The sequence below is a fragment of the Lithobates pipiens genome, unplaced genomic scaffold (genome assembly GCF_037356315.1).
Source record: "Lithobates pipiens isolate NorthernLeopardFrog02 unplaced genomic scaffold, aLitPip1_a1.2 Scaffold_25, whole genome shotgun sequence".
Lineage (NCBI taxonomy): Eukaryota > Metazoa > Chordata > Amphibia > Anura > Ranidae > Lithobates > Lithobates pipiens.
In genome coordinates, this window is record NW_027507787.1 from 9,086,857 (window position 1) to 9,106,945 (window position 20,089).

Consider the following 20,089-nt stretch of genomic DNA (forward strand, 5'->3'; position numbering starts at 1 on the left):
CTTGTAGGCGGGTGGTAAAAATGAGGATCAACTGCCTGTTTTTACTGCCTTCTGGCTGCCTGTGGCCAGCACAGAGCGATGTGATCTTGGGGTGCACTGAGAGATGGAATACAACTGGTCCCAGCTCTGTGCATGTCTAGCAATGCACACTCTTATGCTGAGTACACACAATTGGAAATTCGGCAGAAAAAGACCGATGAGAGCTTTTGGTCAGAAAATGCAATTGTGCGTATGCTCCATCAGAATTTTGCTGGCCGAATTTCCGCTAGCAAAAGATTGAGAACATGTTCTCAATTTTTCGGTCGGAAAAAGTTCCTATTCGAAAATGCGTTTGTGTGTATGCAATTTCGACGCGCAAAAACTCATGGCATGCTCATATTCAACTACGAGATAGAAGCTATTGGCTACTAGCTATTGAACTTCCTTTTTCTAGTCCCGTCATACGTGTTGTATGTCACCGTGTTCTTGACGGTCGGAATTTGGTGTGACCGTGTGTACGCAAGACAGCTTGAGTGAAATCCCATCGGAAATTACGTCGGGAAAACCATCAGAGCTTTTTTCCGACCAAAATTCCGATCGTGTGTATGCGGCATTACAGTTTTTTGTGTTCTAAACCAGTTATATAGAGCAGCTCTGTACAGCATTCCAGCATTTTGAGGTAGCCAGAGGTCACATAGCTCTGTGCTGGCCATGTGGATTTACAGCACCTGGACTCAGGGCCAGGACAAGTGGTGGACAAGAGGGGAAGCTGCCATGGGTGCTGTGGTATTATGTGAGCTAGGGGAGCACTGCATGGAGAGTTCCTACCTTCAAGCTGACAGGAGTAGTGACAACAGATTCAGAGTAACAAACATATGTGCTAGAGATGAGAGTATTTGTGCTAGGAGGAGGTTTGGGAGGGATATGTGCTAGGAGGGAGGATTGGGGGGAGAGGATCTGTACTGGGAGGAAATTCAGGGCTTGCGATTTATTTTAAGAGGCAAAGTTTGGGGGATGGGAAGAGATAATTTGTACTAGGAAGGGGGATTTGCATTAGGAAGGAGAATTGGGGGGGGGGGGGGGATTTGTGCAAGGAGGGGACATTTTGGGAGTGTGATGTTTTGAGCTAGGAGGGGGGATGGTGGAAGCAAAGAACCGGGTATTGGTTGAGGATTTTTGGTTTGTTGCAGGTTGGTTGGTAAGTTGAACTGGAAATTTTTCTTTGTTGTTGTTTGACATGCGTCGCCCCTCCATGTGCTCCTTGCAGTTAAGGCCAGTTAAAGGTTGGGGCAGTTGCCATTTGAACCGTTGGTTATTTGGTGAGGGGGCACACTGGACACCTTTGCTGCCATTGTGCTATTTGCTGGGTATACATTCCCCCCCCCCCCCCGCCATGCCTTTAAGGAGGGGTGGGCTCCCTTCCAGTTATACGTGACCTCAATTGATCCAGTATTATATATGTGCTCCTATTATGGCAGCTCTCAAAATGTACAGAGTTTGGACTGCAGATAATACTGGGGTGCCTTGACATGGCCTCTGCAGTTTAAACATGTATTTGTAAATGTGTGAAAACTAAACCCATTTTTAACGTGAACTGTTAGACAGGACAATTCAATTCGCTGCAGGCTGGCTAAGTTGAGCAGTGAATTATTCTTTGTTGTTGACATGTGTCACCCTTCCATGTGCACCTTACTGTTAAGTCCAGTTATAGGTTGGGGCAGTTACCCTTTATTTGCACTGCTGGTGTAGGATTTCAGAGGGGGGAGGGGACTTTTACTGGAAGAGGGGAAAATTTCGCTCGGGGGAAAATCTGGCTTGTAAAGGGAATTTATGCTTGGAGGTAGGCATGCAGATTAGTGCTCACATTTTTTTGGAAAGGGAGGGAGGGAGGGAAGTTTTGCTGACGCATAATGCTCATACATTTCGGGGAGAGGGGGCACCATTTGGCACCTTTGCCCTAGGCGCTAGATTACCTTGTCTCCGCACTGCCTGGACTCCTAAAATTAGATAAGCTGCTATGTCTGTTTTTGAATGCGTGTGCATTATTATCTATATTAAAGCTGAAGTTTAGTTATGAACTTACTGCATAGGTACATAATGTAAGTCTGCATATGTCATACCCAAAATGATCAATGTAGAAGCTGCCAATCACTGTAGTCATTGTCATTGCTGTAGTAGTGACTGCTACAGTGATTTTCAGCTTACACAGGGATCACTCAGGTATGTATACTTATAATAAAATCAATACCTAAATTTAATCTTTAAACCATAACTTCTCAATGTGCAGGGTGTTCTCTGGTTTGTTTTTAGTGCCTATGGTGCTCCACTGGATCACTTCTTGCAAGGTATCCCTGGATAAAGGTGTTCTGCAACATTGGGCACACATTCCTAACTTAAAAAAAAAAAAAAAAAAAAAAAACCTCTAACATTTTCTAGAAAAATTAGCATCTGGTGTGTATATGCGTGTGTATGTGGGGGAGGGGGAAGTGGAGGGGGCTTAAAGGCCAAGATTACCTTTTGACATAAAAAAAAATGAACATTTACTATCAAATACTTACTGTAATTTTCCTTTCCTGATGGACTCCATGGTAGCATACGTTTGGGTAGCCCCGCCCTCGCTCCTACCCCAAAAGGACCCCACTCCCATAAATTTCAGGCTGAGTCAGAGGCCGCGTTCCATAACTAGCCTACTCATGACTCTTGGAGGGAACTCCCAGAAAAGAAAATTATGGTAAGTATTTGATAGTAAAGTTTCCATTTTCTAGTTAGCTATACCCCACAATGAGCCAGAAAAGTTTTAATGGAAGACATGTCATCCTCCTACAACTATTCCTGGCATCCTTTCACAGGGATCCCACAAAGCCTACACACTCCTGGATGAGTGTGTTGTGACTGCATCTGCCGGAAAGCAAGCCCTGAGCTTTATAAGCCTAAAGGCTAGCTGGAATGACCCATCCAGCAAAAATTCTGGATGGTATCTCCATCCCGCTTATTCTGAGAGAATGACAATATGTCCTAAAATGCTGACCAAACCTGTAGCTATCCTGGACCTCTTCCGCAGAGGTAACGGAACTCACCTGGATCCCAGAGGCAGGAACAGCGATTGCAGCAACCATGCTGGGCACACTTACTGGTCACCCGCTGATATCTGGGCTTCCAACTTGTGCAAACACCCGCCAATGGCTGGATTTTTGTTTTCTGCAGGTATGGTTCCACTGTGCAAGTGTGCCATACACCACCCCGCTGATAGCTGGGGACTCAGTGTGACCACTGGAGCCATCCTGGAAGACTTCTGGACACCATAGGATGCTCCTGACTCGCATGAGACCCAGCTGCCGATACTTCCAAAAGGTAGGAGATCTTCATACAAAATGGTCCTATGAGAAGGTCAAAAAAAGGAATGTGGCCTCTGGGGCAGCCTACAAATGGGAGTGGGGTCCTATGGGGTAGGAGCGAGGGCAGGACTACCCAAACGTATGCTGCCATGGAAGGCTGTCAGGAAAATTAATGCATTCATATTAGTAGCAAAAAAATGGTATTTACTTTTATTTTTTTACAAATGAGCCTGCAAAGCATTAAAATCACCCACGATCAGTGCATTGTGAAAGCAAAGTACAGGATCCTCCAGCCCCCTGTACACACCAAGGTATGGACTTTCAATTACTGAGCTGAAGGAAGTGTCAATAGACTACGAATGCAGGAATCACCACACATGCGGTCCTTTATGAATTACAAACCCATCTACTTTAGCAACAGAGAACACTTGTAGTTCCTTCACAGACCTCTGTGAATTAATTATCCGATTCAGCAGTGATAGCTGCAGCGGGAAAAAATGCAGTTTGAGAGGAAGGCCCATTGCAACCATGTTACATCCTAAATATGGGTCTAACATGTAACATTGTCTAAAATATGGAGTTAGACTTTATACCCCATCCACAACAGTATATACATACTTTTCTAGCACTTCCCCTCTGCTCTAGTAACTTTAAAGAAAGGCAATAAAGGTTTTCAGAGGTAAAGTAATGCTCTATAAAATAGAACATGATTGTACTCTAATGCCCCATACACACTCTGTAGACATTCCGACCACAAAATCCATCTGATTTTTTCAGATGGATTTTGCCCGAAACTTGCGTTGCATACACACGGTTGGCTAAAGTTGTCGGAAAATCCAATTGTTCGGAATCAGGTGACGTACAAAACATATGACAGGCCTACGTAGAGGCCAGCAGCCAATAGCTTTCATCTCTACATTTTTTCTGACCATGCATGGCACTTTGCGCATTGGAATTCTCTACACACGATCGGAAAAGGTCAGATCGGATTTTGTTGTCGTAAAATTTGAGATCCTGCTCTCAAACTTTTTCCATTGGAAATTCCAACAGAAAAAGTCCGATAGACCCCACGCGCGATCCGATTTTCCGGCAACAAAATCTAACTTTTTCCGTCGGAAATTCTGACCGTGTGTATGGGACATAAGACTCCAAGAGCAGCAATTAAAATTTTTGTGAAATATATGGCAGCAGCCAGTTTGGCATTTGGAAACAGTAAAACTCATACTCTAATAGTTCTATAAAGAGAAATTGTTGCACATGGCAGCCTATCAGCTTCTATATTTAATTAATCTAGAGCAGCGATGGCGAACCTTAGCACCCCAGATGTTTTGAAACTACATTTCCCATGATGCTCATCTACACTGTACTATTTGTGGGAAATGTAGTTCTAAATTATCTGGGGTGCCAAGGTTTGCCATCACTGTTCTAGGTGAATTCAATCTAGAAGCTGATAGGCTGCTGTGTGCAACAATTTCTCTTTATGGAACTATTAGTATGAGTTTTACAGTTTACTGTTTCCAAATGCAAACGGGCTGCTGGCATATATTTCAGACACATTTTAATTGCTGCTCTTGGAGTCTTATGCCGCGTACACACGACCGAATTGTCCGGCAGACTTAGTCCGGCAAACCTTCCGCCAGACTTTCTAACGACGGGATTTGGCCACACACGGACACTTCGAAAGTCCGGCGATTTCTAACGCGATGACGTACAGCACGTACGACGGGACTAGAAAAAGGAAGTTCAATAGCCAGTAGCCAATAGCTTCCTTCTCGTACTTGCTTCTGAGCATGCGTCATTCTTAGTCCGCCGGACTAGCACACTGACGCACGGATTGTCTGCTGAAACCCAAGTCCGGCGGACAAATTTTGAGTCAAAACTACTTTCCAAGTCCGCCGTACTTTATGATGAAAAAGTTTGCTGGAGCCCACACACCATCGAATTGTCCGACGCACTAAGTCCGCCGGACAATTCGGTCGTGTGTACGCGGCATTAGAGTGCAATCATGTTCTATTTTATAAGAATCATATCATAAGAAAGACTGAAAATAGGAAAGTTACCTGGGTATGACACTAAGTCTACAACCCAAGTTAGGTAGCTTTCAGAGTATCCCTCTTGCATACATTATCCATACCAATTTGCTAGGAAGGATCAATAGCTTGTGCATGTTGCAGACATATTTTGTAATACTTTTTCTTGATTTGTTTTTCCTACAATTTTATGTGAGCATTATTTTTTGTTTAGTAAAGCAAATGAATATACACTGCAACAGTTTTTTTATGCTTCCTTGCTTTTACCACTAAGTTTAAAGAAAACCAATACTATATTTTTCACTCTGTGGGGATAGTTATTAAACTGGTTGAAATTCTTTTTTTTAAACCTTAACCGACCTATAGACAAATGACGGCAGGGTGCGACCGTTCTAGTTTTGGGTGTTCATCATATGACATCCTCCCCAGAACGCACCTCGCTGCGATCTGTCTCCATTTGTGTCCACTGGACACAGACAATGACAGCTGCCGGTACCATTTAATCATCACTGTGACCAATCACAGCAGATCACATGACAATTGTACACAATGTATGGCTTCCATTCATTGTGTACTATTGTGTTGCTCGTTGTGATTGGTCACAGTGAGGCACATGGTACAGACAGGGCCAATCACAGCCCATCTCTACCATGTGATTAGCTGTGGCCAATACACAGTGAATGAATAGACTTCATTTAGAAAACAATGGTTGCTTATAACAGTGAATATCACTGTTATAAGCCATCATAATGTTTAAAAAAATAAAAATAAATCCCGATCAGCTCCCCAGAGTAGTACAGTGTTACTGTGGTAACACTGTATTGCTCTGGTCACAGTATGTAAATGAAAATAATCATAAAAAAAATGAAAAAAGGATTGAAAATTTGTTTATATATATATATTTTTTTTTTTTAACCTACTGTCACCAGTGTCCCTGAACAGTGCCACACCAGTTATATGATGCTGTACTGCACTGGTGACAGTATGCAACAAAAAAGAAAAAAAAAAGAAAATAAATTTTTATTTTCCAAAAAAAATTACAAATTCAAAAAACCTGCCAGATCTCTTACTAAACACCTTGGACTGTACCTTCCAAAATAGGGTCATTTACGGGTCAGGCCGTCAGTACATCAGGATTGGCCAATTTTCACACACAAACACACATATATATATATATATATATATATATATATATATATATACACACACACACTGTCTTGAATAAGTATTCATACCCCTTAAAATTTTCCACATTTTGTTTGGATTTTATGTGATAGACCAACACAAAGTGGCACATAATTGTGACGGGGAAGGAAAATGATAAATGGTCTTCAGGTTTTTTTTTTTTTTTTTTTTTGTGAAAAGTGTGGTGTGCATTTGTATTCAGCCCTCCTGAGTCATTACTTTGTAGAACCACCTTTTCACTGCAATTACAGCTGCAAGTCTTTTTGGGGATGTCTCTGCCAGCTTTGCACATCTAGAGAGTGACATTTTTGCCCATTCTTCTTTGCAAAATAGTTCAAGCTCTGTCAGATTGGATGAAGAGCGTCTGAACAGCAATTTTCAAGTCTTGCCACAAATTCTCAATTGGATTTAGGTCTGGACTTTGACTGTGTCATTCTAACAGAAAAATATGCTTTGATCTAAACCATTCCATTGTAGCTCTGGCTGTATGTTTAGGGTCGTTGTCCTGCTGGAAGGTGAACCTCCACCCCAGTCTCAAGTCTTTTGCAGACTTTAAAGCCCCATTCACACCATCAGATTTTCTGCTGATTTTTGTCTTCAGATTTACCAAAACCATGTAGTGCAAGGGTCTGCCTGATTGCATACAAATTTAAGCTCCTAAGGTTTGACCTCATAGTATATGGTTTTGGTAAATCTGAAGGACAAAAATCAGCAGAAAATCTCAGTGTGTATGGGGCTTAACAGGTTTTCTTCTAAGATTGCCCTGTATTTGGCTCCATCCATCTTCCCATCAACTCTGACCACCTTCCCTGTCCCTGCTGAAGAAAAGCATCCCCAAAAAATCCTGCCGTCACCACTCCTAAGGTTTGACCTCATATTGTTTGGGTTTGGTACATCTGAAAGAAAAAATCAGCAGAAAATCTGTGTGTGTATGGGGCTTAAGCATTACAACAGAATGGAAGACACCTGCACTCCCAGATATTTGAATGAGGAGACTAATTTAAGGGATTTCGCAGCAACGGATAGCAGAACCATTGGATCATCCAAAAGGTAAAAGTACTGATTTGTTCCAGTTGATAGAAAATCCAGAGAAAGTACTGAATCACTGACATTGCGTTGGTGAGGGATGCATCTGTGTCCCCCAGATAAAGAAGAGGGTTGGCATAAAGGGAGATTTTTTCCACACTCGATTCCCTGTTGAAGCCTGCAATAGATGGTGAAGACCGTATTGTAGCCACCAACGGTTCCAGGGATAACACAAATAGCAGGGGTGACAATGGGAACCCCTGTCACATGCCCCCGAAAAGGGTCTGTCAGATCTCCATTGATGCATAGCCCAGCTATAGGGGCCTAACAGTTTCACCTAGTCAATAAATTTATCTCCTAGTCCAAAGCACCTCCCACAGGTAAGGCCATTCGACATGGTCGAGGGCCTTAGCCTCATCTAAGGACAGAATCACTCTGTGACCCGGATTGTCAACGGGCAACTGGAGGTTGAAAAATAGTCGCCTAATGTTTAGGGCTGTGAACCTAGAGGGAATGAACCCAGAATGATCTTTGTGAGCAATTTTGTGGATAACTTTAACCAGTCTGGTAGCTAGGACCCTGGCCAGTAGCTTCACATCCTTGTTAATAACAAGATGGGCCTATAGGAATCCGGGGAGTGGGCATCCTTACCTGGTTTCAAAAATAAAATGATTACCGCTTCATTCATAAAGGGGGTAGGCTTCCATGCTCCAAGGCATCCAGAAAGACCTCTCTCAATTGTGGCACTAATGTCTCAGAGTACCATCTGTAAACCTCCGCCACCAAGCCATCCACCCCTGGAGATTTTCCGGGAGAGAAAAGTGCCATTGCCTCCAGTAGCTCATGGACAATGAGAGAAGTGTTCAGTAACTCTACATCCGAGGTTGGGAGTTGAGGGACTTGGCTATTATTAAGAAATTACCTAATTTCGGCCAAGATTGGCTAGACTTTGGAAGAGTACAAATGGCTTTCTTCTTGCCACTCTTCCATAAAGGCCACATTTGTGGAATGCACAGCTAATAGTTGTCCTGTGGACAGATTCTCCCACCTGAGCTGTGCATCTCTGCAGCTCCTCCAGAGTTACCATGGGCCTCTTGGCTGCTTCCCCGATGAATGCTCTCCTTGCCCAGCCTGTCAGTTTAGGTGGACGGCCATGTCTTGGTAGGTTTGCAGTTGGTGCCATACTCTTTCCATTTTCGGACGATGGCTTGAACAGTGCTCCGTGAGATGTTCAAAGCTTGGGGTATTTTTTTTTTTTTTTTTTTTTTTATAACCTAACCCTGCTATTAACTTCTCCACACAATATATCCCAGACCTGTCATGTGTTCCTTGGCCTTCATGATGCTGTTTGTTCACTAAGGTTCTCTAACAAACCTCTGAGGTTTTACAGAACAACTGTATTTATACTGAGATTAAATTACATACAGATGGACTCTATTTACCAATTGGGTAACTTCTGCAGGCAATTGGTTCCACTAGGTTTTAGTTAGGGGTATCAGAGTAAAGGGGACTGAATACAAGCACATGCCACACTTTTCAGATTTATTTGTAAAAAATTTTGAAAACCATGTGCCACTTTGTGTTGGTGTATCACATAAAATCCCAATAAAATACATTTACGTTTTTGGTTGTAACATGACAAAATGTGGAAAATTTCAAGGGGTACGAATACTTTTTCGAGGCACTGTATATTTTTTATATATATATATATATACATATATATATATATATATACACACACACACACACACACACACACACATATACATATACATATACATATACACACACACACACACACCATAGTTTATGGATTCTATAACTTTCCTACAAACTAAAAAAAAAAATACACAGATTTGGGTTATTTTTACCAAAGAAATGTAGCAGAATACATGTTAGCCTAAATTTATTAAGAAAATATTATTTATTTGCAAAATGTTATAACAGAAAAAAAAATGTAATTTCGATATTTTGTTTATTTAGCAAAAAATAAAATAAAAGCCTAGTGGCGATTAAAGTGGATGTAAACCCAATGTCTCATCCAAACTACTGCCATAGGGGTTATCTAGAAGGATATACATGCCTCCTGCATGTATGTTTACCTGTCAAATGTCTCCCCTCTGTCTGTTATGAGACCCAAAAAACTGCAGATTCTGTGGGTGGGTCTGTTGTCTGGAGTCGTGATGTCAGTAGACTCCCCGCCCACCTCTACACTCCCCTTGTCAATATGCATTATCTCCTGTGTATTTCTTACACTGAACTTCTTCTATGATCACTAACATCCAGTGAAAAGACAGGAAAGTAACCACATGACTTCAGCATGCCCAATTATGCGGAGGTGGGGAACATCCAATCCTGGCAGAGCAGCAGAAAAGGAGAGGGAGGCAATTAAAAAATAATGCATGTCTCTCAGGCTTGTGCATGAGATATGGAAATCACCTGTCATTCACAGCAAGGGGGAGGATTTGACAAAGTTTCTCTCTGTTTGTCAAGATTTAGCTCATTGAACAATATAAGAGGATTGCTCAGAGCTGGATTAACTCTTTGTGGCAAGACTGGGCTCAAATGATAGGAAATCTTATACTCTACAGTATGACATCAAAAAAATACATTTGGGTTTACATCCACTTTAAATACCACCAAAATAAAGCTCTATTTGTGTGAAAAAAAAATAAGAAATTAATTTTGGTACAGTGTTGCATGACTGTGCAATTGTCATTCAAAGTGTGACAGTGCTATACTAATACTGACCCAGAATCTCCTAATTAGTGGATTACATTACAAATGACTAGATGAGCATGTATATGTAGTTGAACCCACGTCCAATCCATATACTGAGCCATAGTCTAAGCCCTTGTGCACACAGTTGGAAATTCCGACCACAAAATCCGTCAGATTTTCTCCAACGGATTTTGTCCGAAACTGGTGTTGCATACACACAGTCGGAAAAAAGTTGACGGAAATCCGATCGTTCGGAACGTGATAATGTTTGTTCGTTCCGACGGGACTACATTCAGCCTAGTAGCCAATAGCTTTGCTCTCATACTTTGATCTGAGCATGCGTGGCATTTTGTCCGATCATATTCTCTACAAAACGATCGGAAAAAGTCAGATCGGATTTTGTTGTCGGAAAATGTGAGATCCTGCTCTCAAATTTTTTTCAGATGGAAAAAGTCCGATAGTGCCCACACACGATCGGATTTTCCAACACTATAATCTGATCGGACCGTTTCCGTTGGAATATCTGACCGTGTGTACAAGGGCTAAGAGTTGTGACTTCCATATTAAAGGGTGCTTAATACTACCCCTGAGTAGCGGATACCTACAATATACTAACAATTTCAGTAGTTAGTGGAGCTGGTAGTTATGTTCTAGTGCCAATAGCCGCACTGCTATTAAGGTTTTTTGTTTTTTATACTGTTTGTTTTATTGTAATGTATGTGGACCAAGCCTGGTTATGCCTGATAGGCTCTGTTTTGTATCTGAACTTGAAACCCAATAAAAAAATTAAGAAGTATGACAGTGCCTAAAGCTTAAAATTGGCCTGAGCAGGGAGGGGGGTGAAAGTGGTTAATACATTCCCTGCATTAGGGTAAAAAAAACAGAATGCACCGGTCTGTGACATCAAATGGGGAGGGGCCACATGTGTGAGTAGCTATATGACCCCGCCCCTTATCTATATAAGAAAGGTCAAACAGTGAAGGAGGCATTTGGTGGCCAGCTGTCCTCGGGAGCGGTGTTTTTTTTTTCTGTTTTTAGGTTGCGGCTGTGCGCTCATGTTGTGATTGACAATGGATTTACATCGGGGGGGGGGCACTATTTTTTAATAAAGGAATTGTCAAAAGCGGTCTGTGTTTTTTTTTATTTTTACTTTGTGACACTTTTTTTGTGAATGGGTAGAGGTACTTGAGATACTCATTCACATGGGGGGGCGTAATCTGGGGGCCCAGATTTCAATAAGCCCCCTGACCACAGACACCCACAACTACCAGCCATGGTTGTGGGGGTGCTTTGGGGGGGAGGGCAGAGCCCGCTGACAGCTGATGAGTCTTCGGTTGTTAACCACTTAAGGACCAGGCCTATTTTTCAAACTTGTTGTTTACAAGTTAAAAAATTTTTTTGCTAGAAAATTACTTAGAACCTCCAAACATTATATACATTTATTTTCTAACACCGACAGGGAATAAAATGGCAGTCATTGCAATACTTTTTGTCACACCGTGTTATTTTTTTTATATTGTGAAAGATGTTACGCCGAGTAAATTAATACCCAACATGTCACGCTTCAAAGTTGCACCCGCTCGTGGAATGGCGACAAACTTTTACCCTTAAAAATCTCCATATGCGACGTTTAAAAGATTCTACAGGTTGTATTGCATGTTTTCAGTTCCAGGGCTAGAATTATTGCTCCAACGATTGCGGTGATACCTCACATGTGGTTTGAACACCGTTTTCATATGCGGGCGGTACTCACGTATGCGTTTGCTTCTGCACGCGTGCTCGGCTTTCGCTCCTGCAATGCAATGCATACCACAGAGGGGAGAGGACACGATCACCTCCGCCGCTACCGGCGGCTCCAGTAAGTATCGCTGCCGCCGATAAAAGTGATCTTGCGATGAGTCCACTTTTATCTGAAAGCAGACCACCCACTGAAGAGGCTACTGGGGTTATGGCAGCTAGTTGCTGCCATAACAATGATACTCCTTTTCAACTTGCCAACGTATAACGACGGTGGGTGGTCCGTAAGGCGTTAAGGACGCAGCCGGCTTCCCAGCCTGCTCCTTAGCAACCAGCTCAATGCGGTAAATTCCACATGAACTAATCCGCTCATTACCGCTAAATCTAACAAACACTGCATGCAGTATTTAACTACAAATTCTTAGTGAATTAAACACAATTGTTGCCACATGAGGTATTTTACCACATATGAAAAGCCATTATTTAACGCTTAGTGAATTAACGCTTAGTGAATCAACCCCATAGACTCCTGCTATTAAATAATTCCTGTTAGAAGGGAGCGGGAGGTGTGGCTGAGCCGTGCTGTGTGAATCTATAAATGAACAAAGCCTGGCTCAGGAATGCGCTCGCACAGGTGCCCCCTTAGCACATGGCTTGCTGAGGGGGCACCCGCTAGAAGAATGAGGAGACAGCACAAGCGAGGGACTGGAAGAGGAAGTAAGCAACCGCTCTGTGCAATATCCTTGTGCGTAACGGGTAAGTATAACTTTTTTTTTTTAAATAAATTTAAAAAAAAAAGAACGGTTTAGTATCTCTTTAAGAGCAACACAAAAAAAAATGCAACTTGGATTAAATCAGTCTCGCCTTTAATACTTTCCACAGAAATGTAAACAATGTACACATCCCAAATTCACCTTTGGGCTAACGGAAATCCATCCCGTGATGTAGGTTACTAGTTATGGATATAGTGTGAAAACAATATTTACAGATTCAATGTCAGACAGAAATATCTCCATTTTGGTTCATCAAAAAATAAAAATAAAAAAAATAACTTAGAAGAGGGTTTGCACTGCATGGAGGAGCCACACATGCTTTCTAGAGTTAAAGAGGGACTCTAGCAAAAAGATTTTGGATAGAACCTCTGTCAGGTGTCTATTGCCAACTGGTCCCAGTTGGAGAGATTTCACACCGCTCCCAGTCACAGCGAGTATAGAGATCTTCTTAAAAGGGAGAGAGACAACAAAAGCCTGAAAGAGTTTCCAATCCTCCTTTATCAAATAAAACTTTTTATTTCTGACTCTGTCCTTGTTGGGAAAGAAAAAAAACAAAACAAAAAAAAACAAAAAAAAAAAAACAGGAGATAGGACAATTAAATCGTGACTGTGGTTTTAGTTAACATAACATTATTTAACATTTAGTTAACATAACATTAGATACAGTCCACCTTATCATACTACCCTGTTTCCCCAAAAATAAGACCTAGCGTGAATGTCGGTGATGGCTGCAATATAAGCCCTACCCCCCCTAGTTAAAGTCCTTGTAGGTCTTATTTTCAGGGAAACAGGGTAGGGCTTATTTGGGGGGTAGGGCTTATATTGCAGCCATCACCGACAATCACGCTAGGTCTTGTTTTGGGGGAAACAGGGTATGCCAGTTATAAATACCAGATGATCATTGACATCCAGTGTACAGGTCAAATAAATTCACATCATTTAGTACACAATATTAGAGTGGGAAATGTTTCTGGCTGGTACAATTTGCAGAATTGTAAATTACGCATCTCCAAAACATTTCTGTTCAATAAAAAATAGATTGTGTACAATATAGACTGTATAAGAACAACTTTACGTTAGTGGCAGACACATTTCAGAATTACAGGTTTTACCGAATGATCAGGACCATCATACATAATATTAAAAAGCAATGAACACCGCACGGGTAAATACCCAACATGTTATAGTAAGACCCGTAGTCCAACACCACCTGTCCTTCCAATACTTACCAATCCAACCCATTATACGAAGTTCATATACTTACCTTCCAGAAGAAATTGATCCCCCTGGCTTTCTCTGATGTCATCCAAGCGCTCTCGTAGGACTGCTCTAGCGGAGTCAGCAGCTCAGCTTTGTACACCGGCGCCCCCTCCTACACGTACAACCTACCAACTGTGCTCACTTCACTAATGCTGTCTGTTTGGGATAGGTAAGTATTTGTGATGCTGCTACGTATAAGGATACAGTATTCGAAAATCCAGTACAAGGGGAAAAGTTATTATGTTACAGAACGCGTATGAAGGCATTGATGGATCTTTATGTGTATTGTAAGCACAAGAAAGAAATAGAAACACGGTTTTAAGTTTTTGTAGCAGTTTAACTGCTTTACAGTTTCGTTTTTGAAATATATTCTTATATACACAAATAAAAATTATTCACAGATTTAAAAATAGGCCTGGATGTACAGTTTATATGGTATTACTGTAGGTTTGTATTCCGGACACATTTGGTGGAAGCATCTTACCGGACTTGTAAATACTCATTAAGAGTAACTGCAGAGTTGCACAATATTTTGGAAAATAATTTGCCAAAGTCTGTGCGTCATTAAACTGTTCAATAAATACTAAATAAGTGCAAGTGGAGTTAACATAGCAGCCATGTTATCAATATCAAACAAATTGTTAATTATAGTTCAGAGAGATTCTTAGAACATTTAAAGCCCTCTGCAAATGAAACCAACAGAAAAGTTTATAGCAGTTACTTCTACTGCTATCATTAAATATGCAACATATATGGTAAATATGTACAGATCTTTTGAGAAAGACCTAAACTCAAATAAGAAAACTGCCAGCTCACCCCCCCACCATTATCTCATTAAAAGTATCTAAATCCCCCAAAAAAACAAAAAAAATAATATATCATAGTGTATATTATACCGTATGAGTCCTTAGATGTTGTAGCTGCATTGGGTTTCTACCGTGAGGGTTTTTCTCTTTATTTGCACCCGGTTATCCTGTAAATGACTCCCTTCCTGTCCATGGGTGGCTACTTACATTCCTCCAATATATCTATAAAAAGGGAGCCATGGTTGCCACCCAGAACTGACGTATTTCAGCAATTTTTCATCTCCATTACATGGAGTTGATGAAATTAGCTAAGCTAAGCAGGGCAATAACTTCTCTGCAGGATGTGGAAACCTTTCAAAAAGATCTGAACAAATTAATGGGGTGGGCAACTACATGGCAAATGAGGTTCAACGTAGAAAAATGTAAAATAATGCATTTGGTAGGCAAAAATATGAATGTAATCTATAGACTGGGGGGGGAGAACCTCTGGGGGAATCTAGGATGGAAAAAGACCTGGGGGTCCAAGTAGATGATAGGATCAGCAATGGCATGCAATGTCAAGCTGCTGCTAACAAAGCAAACTGAATATTGGCATGCATTAAAAAGGGGATCAACTCAGGAGATAAAACGATAATTCTCCTGCTCTACAAGACTCTGGTTTGGCCGCACCTAGAGTATGCTGTCCAGTTCTGGGCACCAGTCTTCAAGAAGGATGTACTGGAAATGGAGAGAGTACAAAGAAGGGCAACAAAGCTAATAAAGGGTCTGGAGGATATTAGTTATGAGGAAAGGTTGCGAGCACTGAACATATTCTCTCTGGAGAAGAGACGCTTGAGAGGGGATATGATTTCAATATACAAATACTGTACGGGTGACCCCACAAAAGGGATAAAACTTTTTCGCAGAAGAGAGTTTAACAAGACTCGTGGCCACTCATTAAAATGAGAAGAAAAGAGGTTTAACCTTAAACTACGTAGAGGGTTCTTTACTGTAAGAGTGGCAAGGATGTGGAATTCCCTTACACAGGCGGTGGTCTCAGCGGGGGACATTTATAGTTTCAAGAAACTATTAGATAAGCACCTGAACAACCACAACATACAGGGATATACAATGAAATACTGAAATATAATCACACATACAGGTTGGACTTGATTGACTTTTCAACCTCACCTACTATGTAACTATATAGTAGCCTACCAAAAGAATAAGCCCTTGCAAATTTAGTTAGCCTGATAAAAAGTTAAATAATGCAGCTACCACATGTAAGGAATGGTAAGTTGTGATTTTGTTTTGGGGTTTAGCAATTCATCAAGTCAGGAAAGGTCATGAAAGCCCTGAAATACTTACCTGCAGCTCTGGGTCCAACAGTAGTGAAGTCATGCAACCAAATATCAAGGTACTGATGATATAATCTTTGCTTTAAAAAGATCAGGATTTAAAAAAAATAAAAATAAATTTATAAATCACCTAGGTGGATACCACATCGGTCCGAAGCTGCATCTGTTCCCCACAGCTCTGCAGTCAGAACTGAGCAATCAAACACCTCTGAATGCTTAGTTCTCCCCCCTCCGCTCTGATCAGAGAGTTGGGACGGTCAGTCACTGGCTCTCTGATATCCATTACAGTGCTCCCTGGAGCACTGGGCTGTGGAAAGGACGGGAGGGGCTGGCTCAGCAGATTGCTGAGAGGCTGAGCCAGGTGCCAGTCCAGGTATTTGGGTGTGTCCTGACCATATGGTTGGGATCTTTCCTGAGACTTGACCAGCTGAGTGACATCAGGTCACAGGAGTGCAGATTGAACTGCACTCCTGTGATCCATAGGAGAAGTATGGCCAAAAAAGCTTTGGCCATACCTCTCCTTTAAGGGAAGCCTCAGCCAAGCAGCAGCTCTACCTGAATTTTATTTATTCCTTCAGCAGGGATCACATTCATCAATGTCTGGGCATTTGATAACATGAAAGAGCGAGCTTCCAAGTGGTTTCTGAATCCAAAGTATTTTAGATCTCCTCTATTAGGGCTTGATCACACGTGCGTCAGTACCTTGGGTTTATGCTGCATTTTTTTTAAAGCCTTATAACTGTCCTTCAACACCTGCCACAAATATTACAATGCAACCATAAAGTGCTGTTCACAGGGGAGCAGTAGCATTGCATTGTGTTAAAAATGAAGTAGCATTCCCCCCCTGGCTCCTACATTGGCTCATAGAACATTATTAGGCCTTCTTTTATATTATGCAAGGAAAGCCATACTAAAATAGAAAGCTCCCACTCTGGATTATTGGAAGCACCTGGCCAATCCGGCTATTCCGCTTTACAAATACACTTTTGAATCAAGGGTCTGATCTCAAAAATTCTCTAAGGTTTGGGACATCTGGTATGATTCCCCTTGCTCTAATGCCTCTCAGGATCCACTCTCTGATCGTTAAGTCCAGTAGGGTTGCTTGGTCGATGCACGTTGTGGTTTTTATTTAATCTTGCGGGTTTCTCAACATTGTATAGAATGGGTGTGTTTGGCCATAGGGGAAGACATCCTTAAAGCTTTTTTTTTTTTTTTAAAGTCAGTAGCTACAAATACTGCAGCTGCAGACTTTTAAAATAAGGACACTTACCTGTCCAGTGCACCCGCGATAATGGCACCCGAAGCCGATCTCTGCCTCGGATGCTGCTGTCGCAATCTTCGATAAGGGAATCAGGAAGTGAAGCCATTCGTCTTCACTTCCTGTTTCCCTACTGAGCATGCGCGACTCATGCTGCACAATGCCACTGTTCCCTGCTATCTCCTGGGACCCTCGTGTCTCCAAGAAGACAGCAGAGGGGCGCCGGACATGGCGTAGACTCCTACAGAGAATGTGTGGGTCTATGCCCAGAAGTGGGTGCAAATACAGGTATCTGCTCCGCTCTGCCCCTGAGAGGTGCCAAATGTGACACCGGAGGGGGGGAGGAATCCGGACAGCGGAGGTTCCATTTTTGTGTGGGAGATGCATTTATTGCGTGGCGAAGTTATAAATGTATCATCTCAGCGCCCTATGGTGATTGGAGTGCCTTAGTTGTTATTTACATTGTTGCTTGAGTCAGAGTACGCCCAAATGACTCTGTTTTGTATACTTATAAGAAAACCTCAATAAAAAAAAAAATTGGGGGGAAAAAAAAAATTTAAAAGCTTTTATGAGGCATCGACACTTGTCACCCACACCTTAACAACACCTATAGCATTTATGGCACATTAGTGAAGCATTTATAAAGTGTTAACTGGGCACTGGGGAAGAGACGGTGGAGGTTCCTGTATCCCAGAATGCACTGGGAAATAAGAGAATTAGAACAGAGCAGCTGTAACACCATTTGCTTCTGTGTGCGGGGAAAAGCATCAAGCCAGCCAGCAATACTGACAGTGCCAGGCAGGAGCAGAAGCACTGAGCATTACTGTTTGAGGCAAAGCTTTTTGTTTCAGCCATTTGAGCTGGACCATGCCAAGTGTCAAAGAGATCAAAGTAAATGAATCTTTTAGACCCCTTTCACACCAGGGCGTTTTGCAGGCACTAAAATAGCGCCTGCAAAACGCCCTAAAGAAGCTGCACCATTGTTTGTAGTGTGAAAGCCCAGAGGGCTTTCACACTACAGCGGTGCGCTGGCAGGACGTCAGAAAAAAGTCCTGCCAGCAGCTTCTTTGGAGCGGTGAAGGAGCGGTGTGTTTACCGCTCCTCCACCGCTGCTCCCCATTGAAATCAATGGGGCAGCGCTGCAATCCCGCCGGCAAAACGCTACATCAACAACAACACTTTCATGGACATTTTTCGAGCATTCTTGGAGCTTTTTCCTTGCTTCATGAACACAATAAAAACACGTCAAACTCATTAATAAGCATTGCTTCATCCTTCATAATCAACACACGTGTGAATGATCCCTAGAAGATATATTTACCAAATATCCATAGATGTTCAGAATCTGATAAACCGCAACTTAAGCCTTGTAAAGTTTAAAGATATTTCTATTATTAACCATTCCACAAGAGTCTAAAGTAAACTATGATGAGCTTTAGTTCCTCAGACATCAATATTTTCTAAAGCAATTTGGTTAAGACTTTTATGCTTATCGTTTTAAGTGTTTGTGCAAGACCGTCCTCAAAGCATGTTAAAGTTTCCATCTTCCAATACTTCATTAAGTGCAGTAGTTCTTTTTAAGGAACACTTTGCAGCCAGCACAGATGCATCATGCCTCTAAGTACCTGCCCACATTGTAAGCCGAAGAATTTAAGAAGTGGAAATGCTATAAATTACATATCACATCTTTGTTTAAGTTGTAAACATTCAAATTAAACGGCCTCATTATTAAGGGAAAATATTTTTAGCCCAATATATTCTTCAGAAAGATGGGCCTGGAGAAGGGCCAGCAGTATTCATTGGGAACAGGTCCTTTTACGTTGCATTCAAAGAATGAGAACATAGGAAACCAAATGCGTGCCCGCCTGCTCTGTTGGTAAGCACGCGTGTTGGCTAAAGTGTGGTAGTAAAGGAAAAGTCTTGTAGTTATGTAAAATGCAATGAACACATCAATAGAGTAATGCTCATGTGCGGCCAAGATGAAGAAGATGCCGAAAAGATTCAGGACCCAGGAGAGCGTGTGTAAGAAGTTCCAGCTTCGAGGTGTATCTGAAAAATAGAACAAACATTATAAACATACTGTACATGCATATACTAGTCTCAAATGATTTCCTCCCCCACTGTCCTCTTCCCCAGGTAGATACCAGTTGGCATAAAAATAAGCTGGACATTCTCCACTATTCCTACGCCTGCATCAAGAAAATTACAATAGGATAGAGCAGAAGGAGTGAGTTGCTTTTACAAGGGTTGAAGCAGTTAGGTAGATCTGTAAATTCAAATGCACTGCTCCCTAAAACAGATATGTCATTGAGTGAGCAAACTAATTCCATTAAAGTGTACATACTTTATATCCAAGCTTTTTAACCAGTTAACGACCGTGCCATAGCCGAATGACGGCTACAACACGGCTTGATAACTCTAAGGCAGGCACCCGGGTCTTCCGGACCCGGCGCATCACAGTAAATGGCCGCCGACAGCGATGACTGCAGTAAGGAAGTACTGGCCCATCAGTGTATCAGGCTTGATAAAAGACCAGGGTACTCCAACAATTGGGTGGACACAGACCATGCTGGGCTGCAAGTGTCAGAGTAGAGCCCTGGCATTAAACACCTTGGAGGCAAGGGTGTATGCCATCTTTTCCA

At 41.9% G+C, this 20,089-nt stretch overlaps 2 protein-coding genes across 3 annotated transcripts in view; one reads left to right on the forward strand and one right to left on the reverse strand.

Moving 5' to 3' along the window:
* Window positions 1-20,089, forward strand: part of LOC143930085 (dual specificity protein phosphatase 13A-like) — a 190,289-nt gene that overhangs the window by 54,804 nt on the left and 115,396 nt on the right. The window lies entirely within an intron of this gene.
* The window catches only part of SAMD8 (sterile alpha motif domain containing 8), an 87,464-nt gene continuing 80,237 nt past the window's right edge, over window positions 12,863-20,089 (reverse strand). For both annotated transcript variants that reach the window (XM_077454029.1, XM_077454028.1), the window contains exon 6: window positions 12,863-19,496. In XM_077454029.1, the coding sequence (XP_077310155.1) occupies window positions 19,192-19,496 (305 nt within the window). In that variant the 3' untranslated portion in view covers window positions 12,863-19,191. The remainder of the gene's footprint in view (window positions 19,497-20,089) is intronic.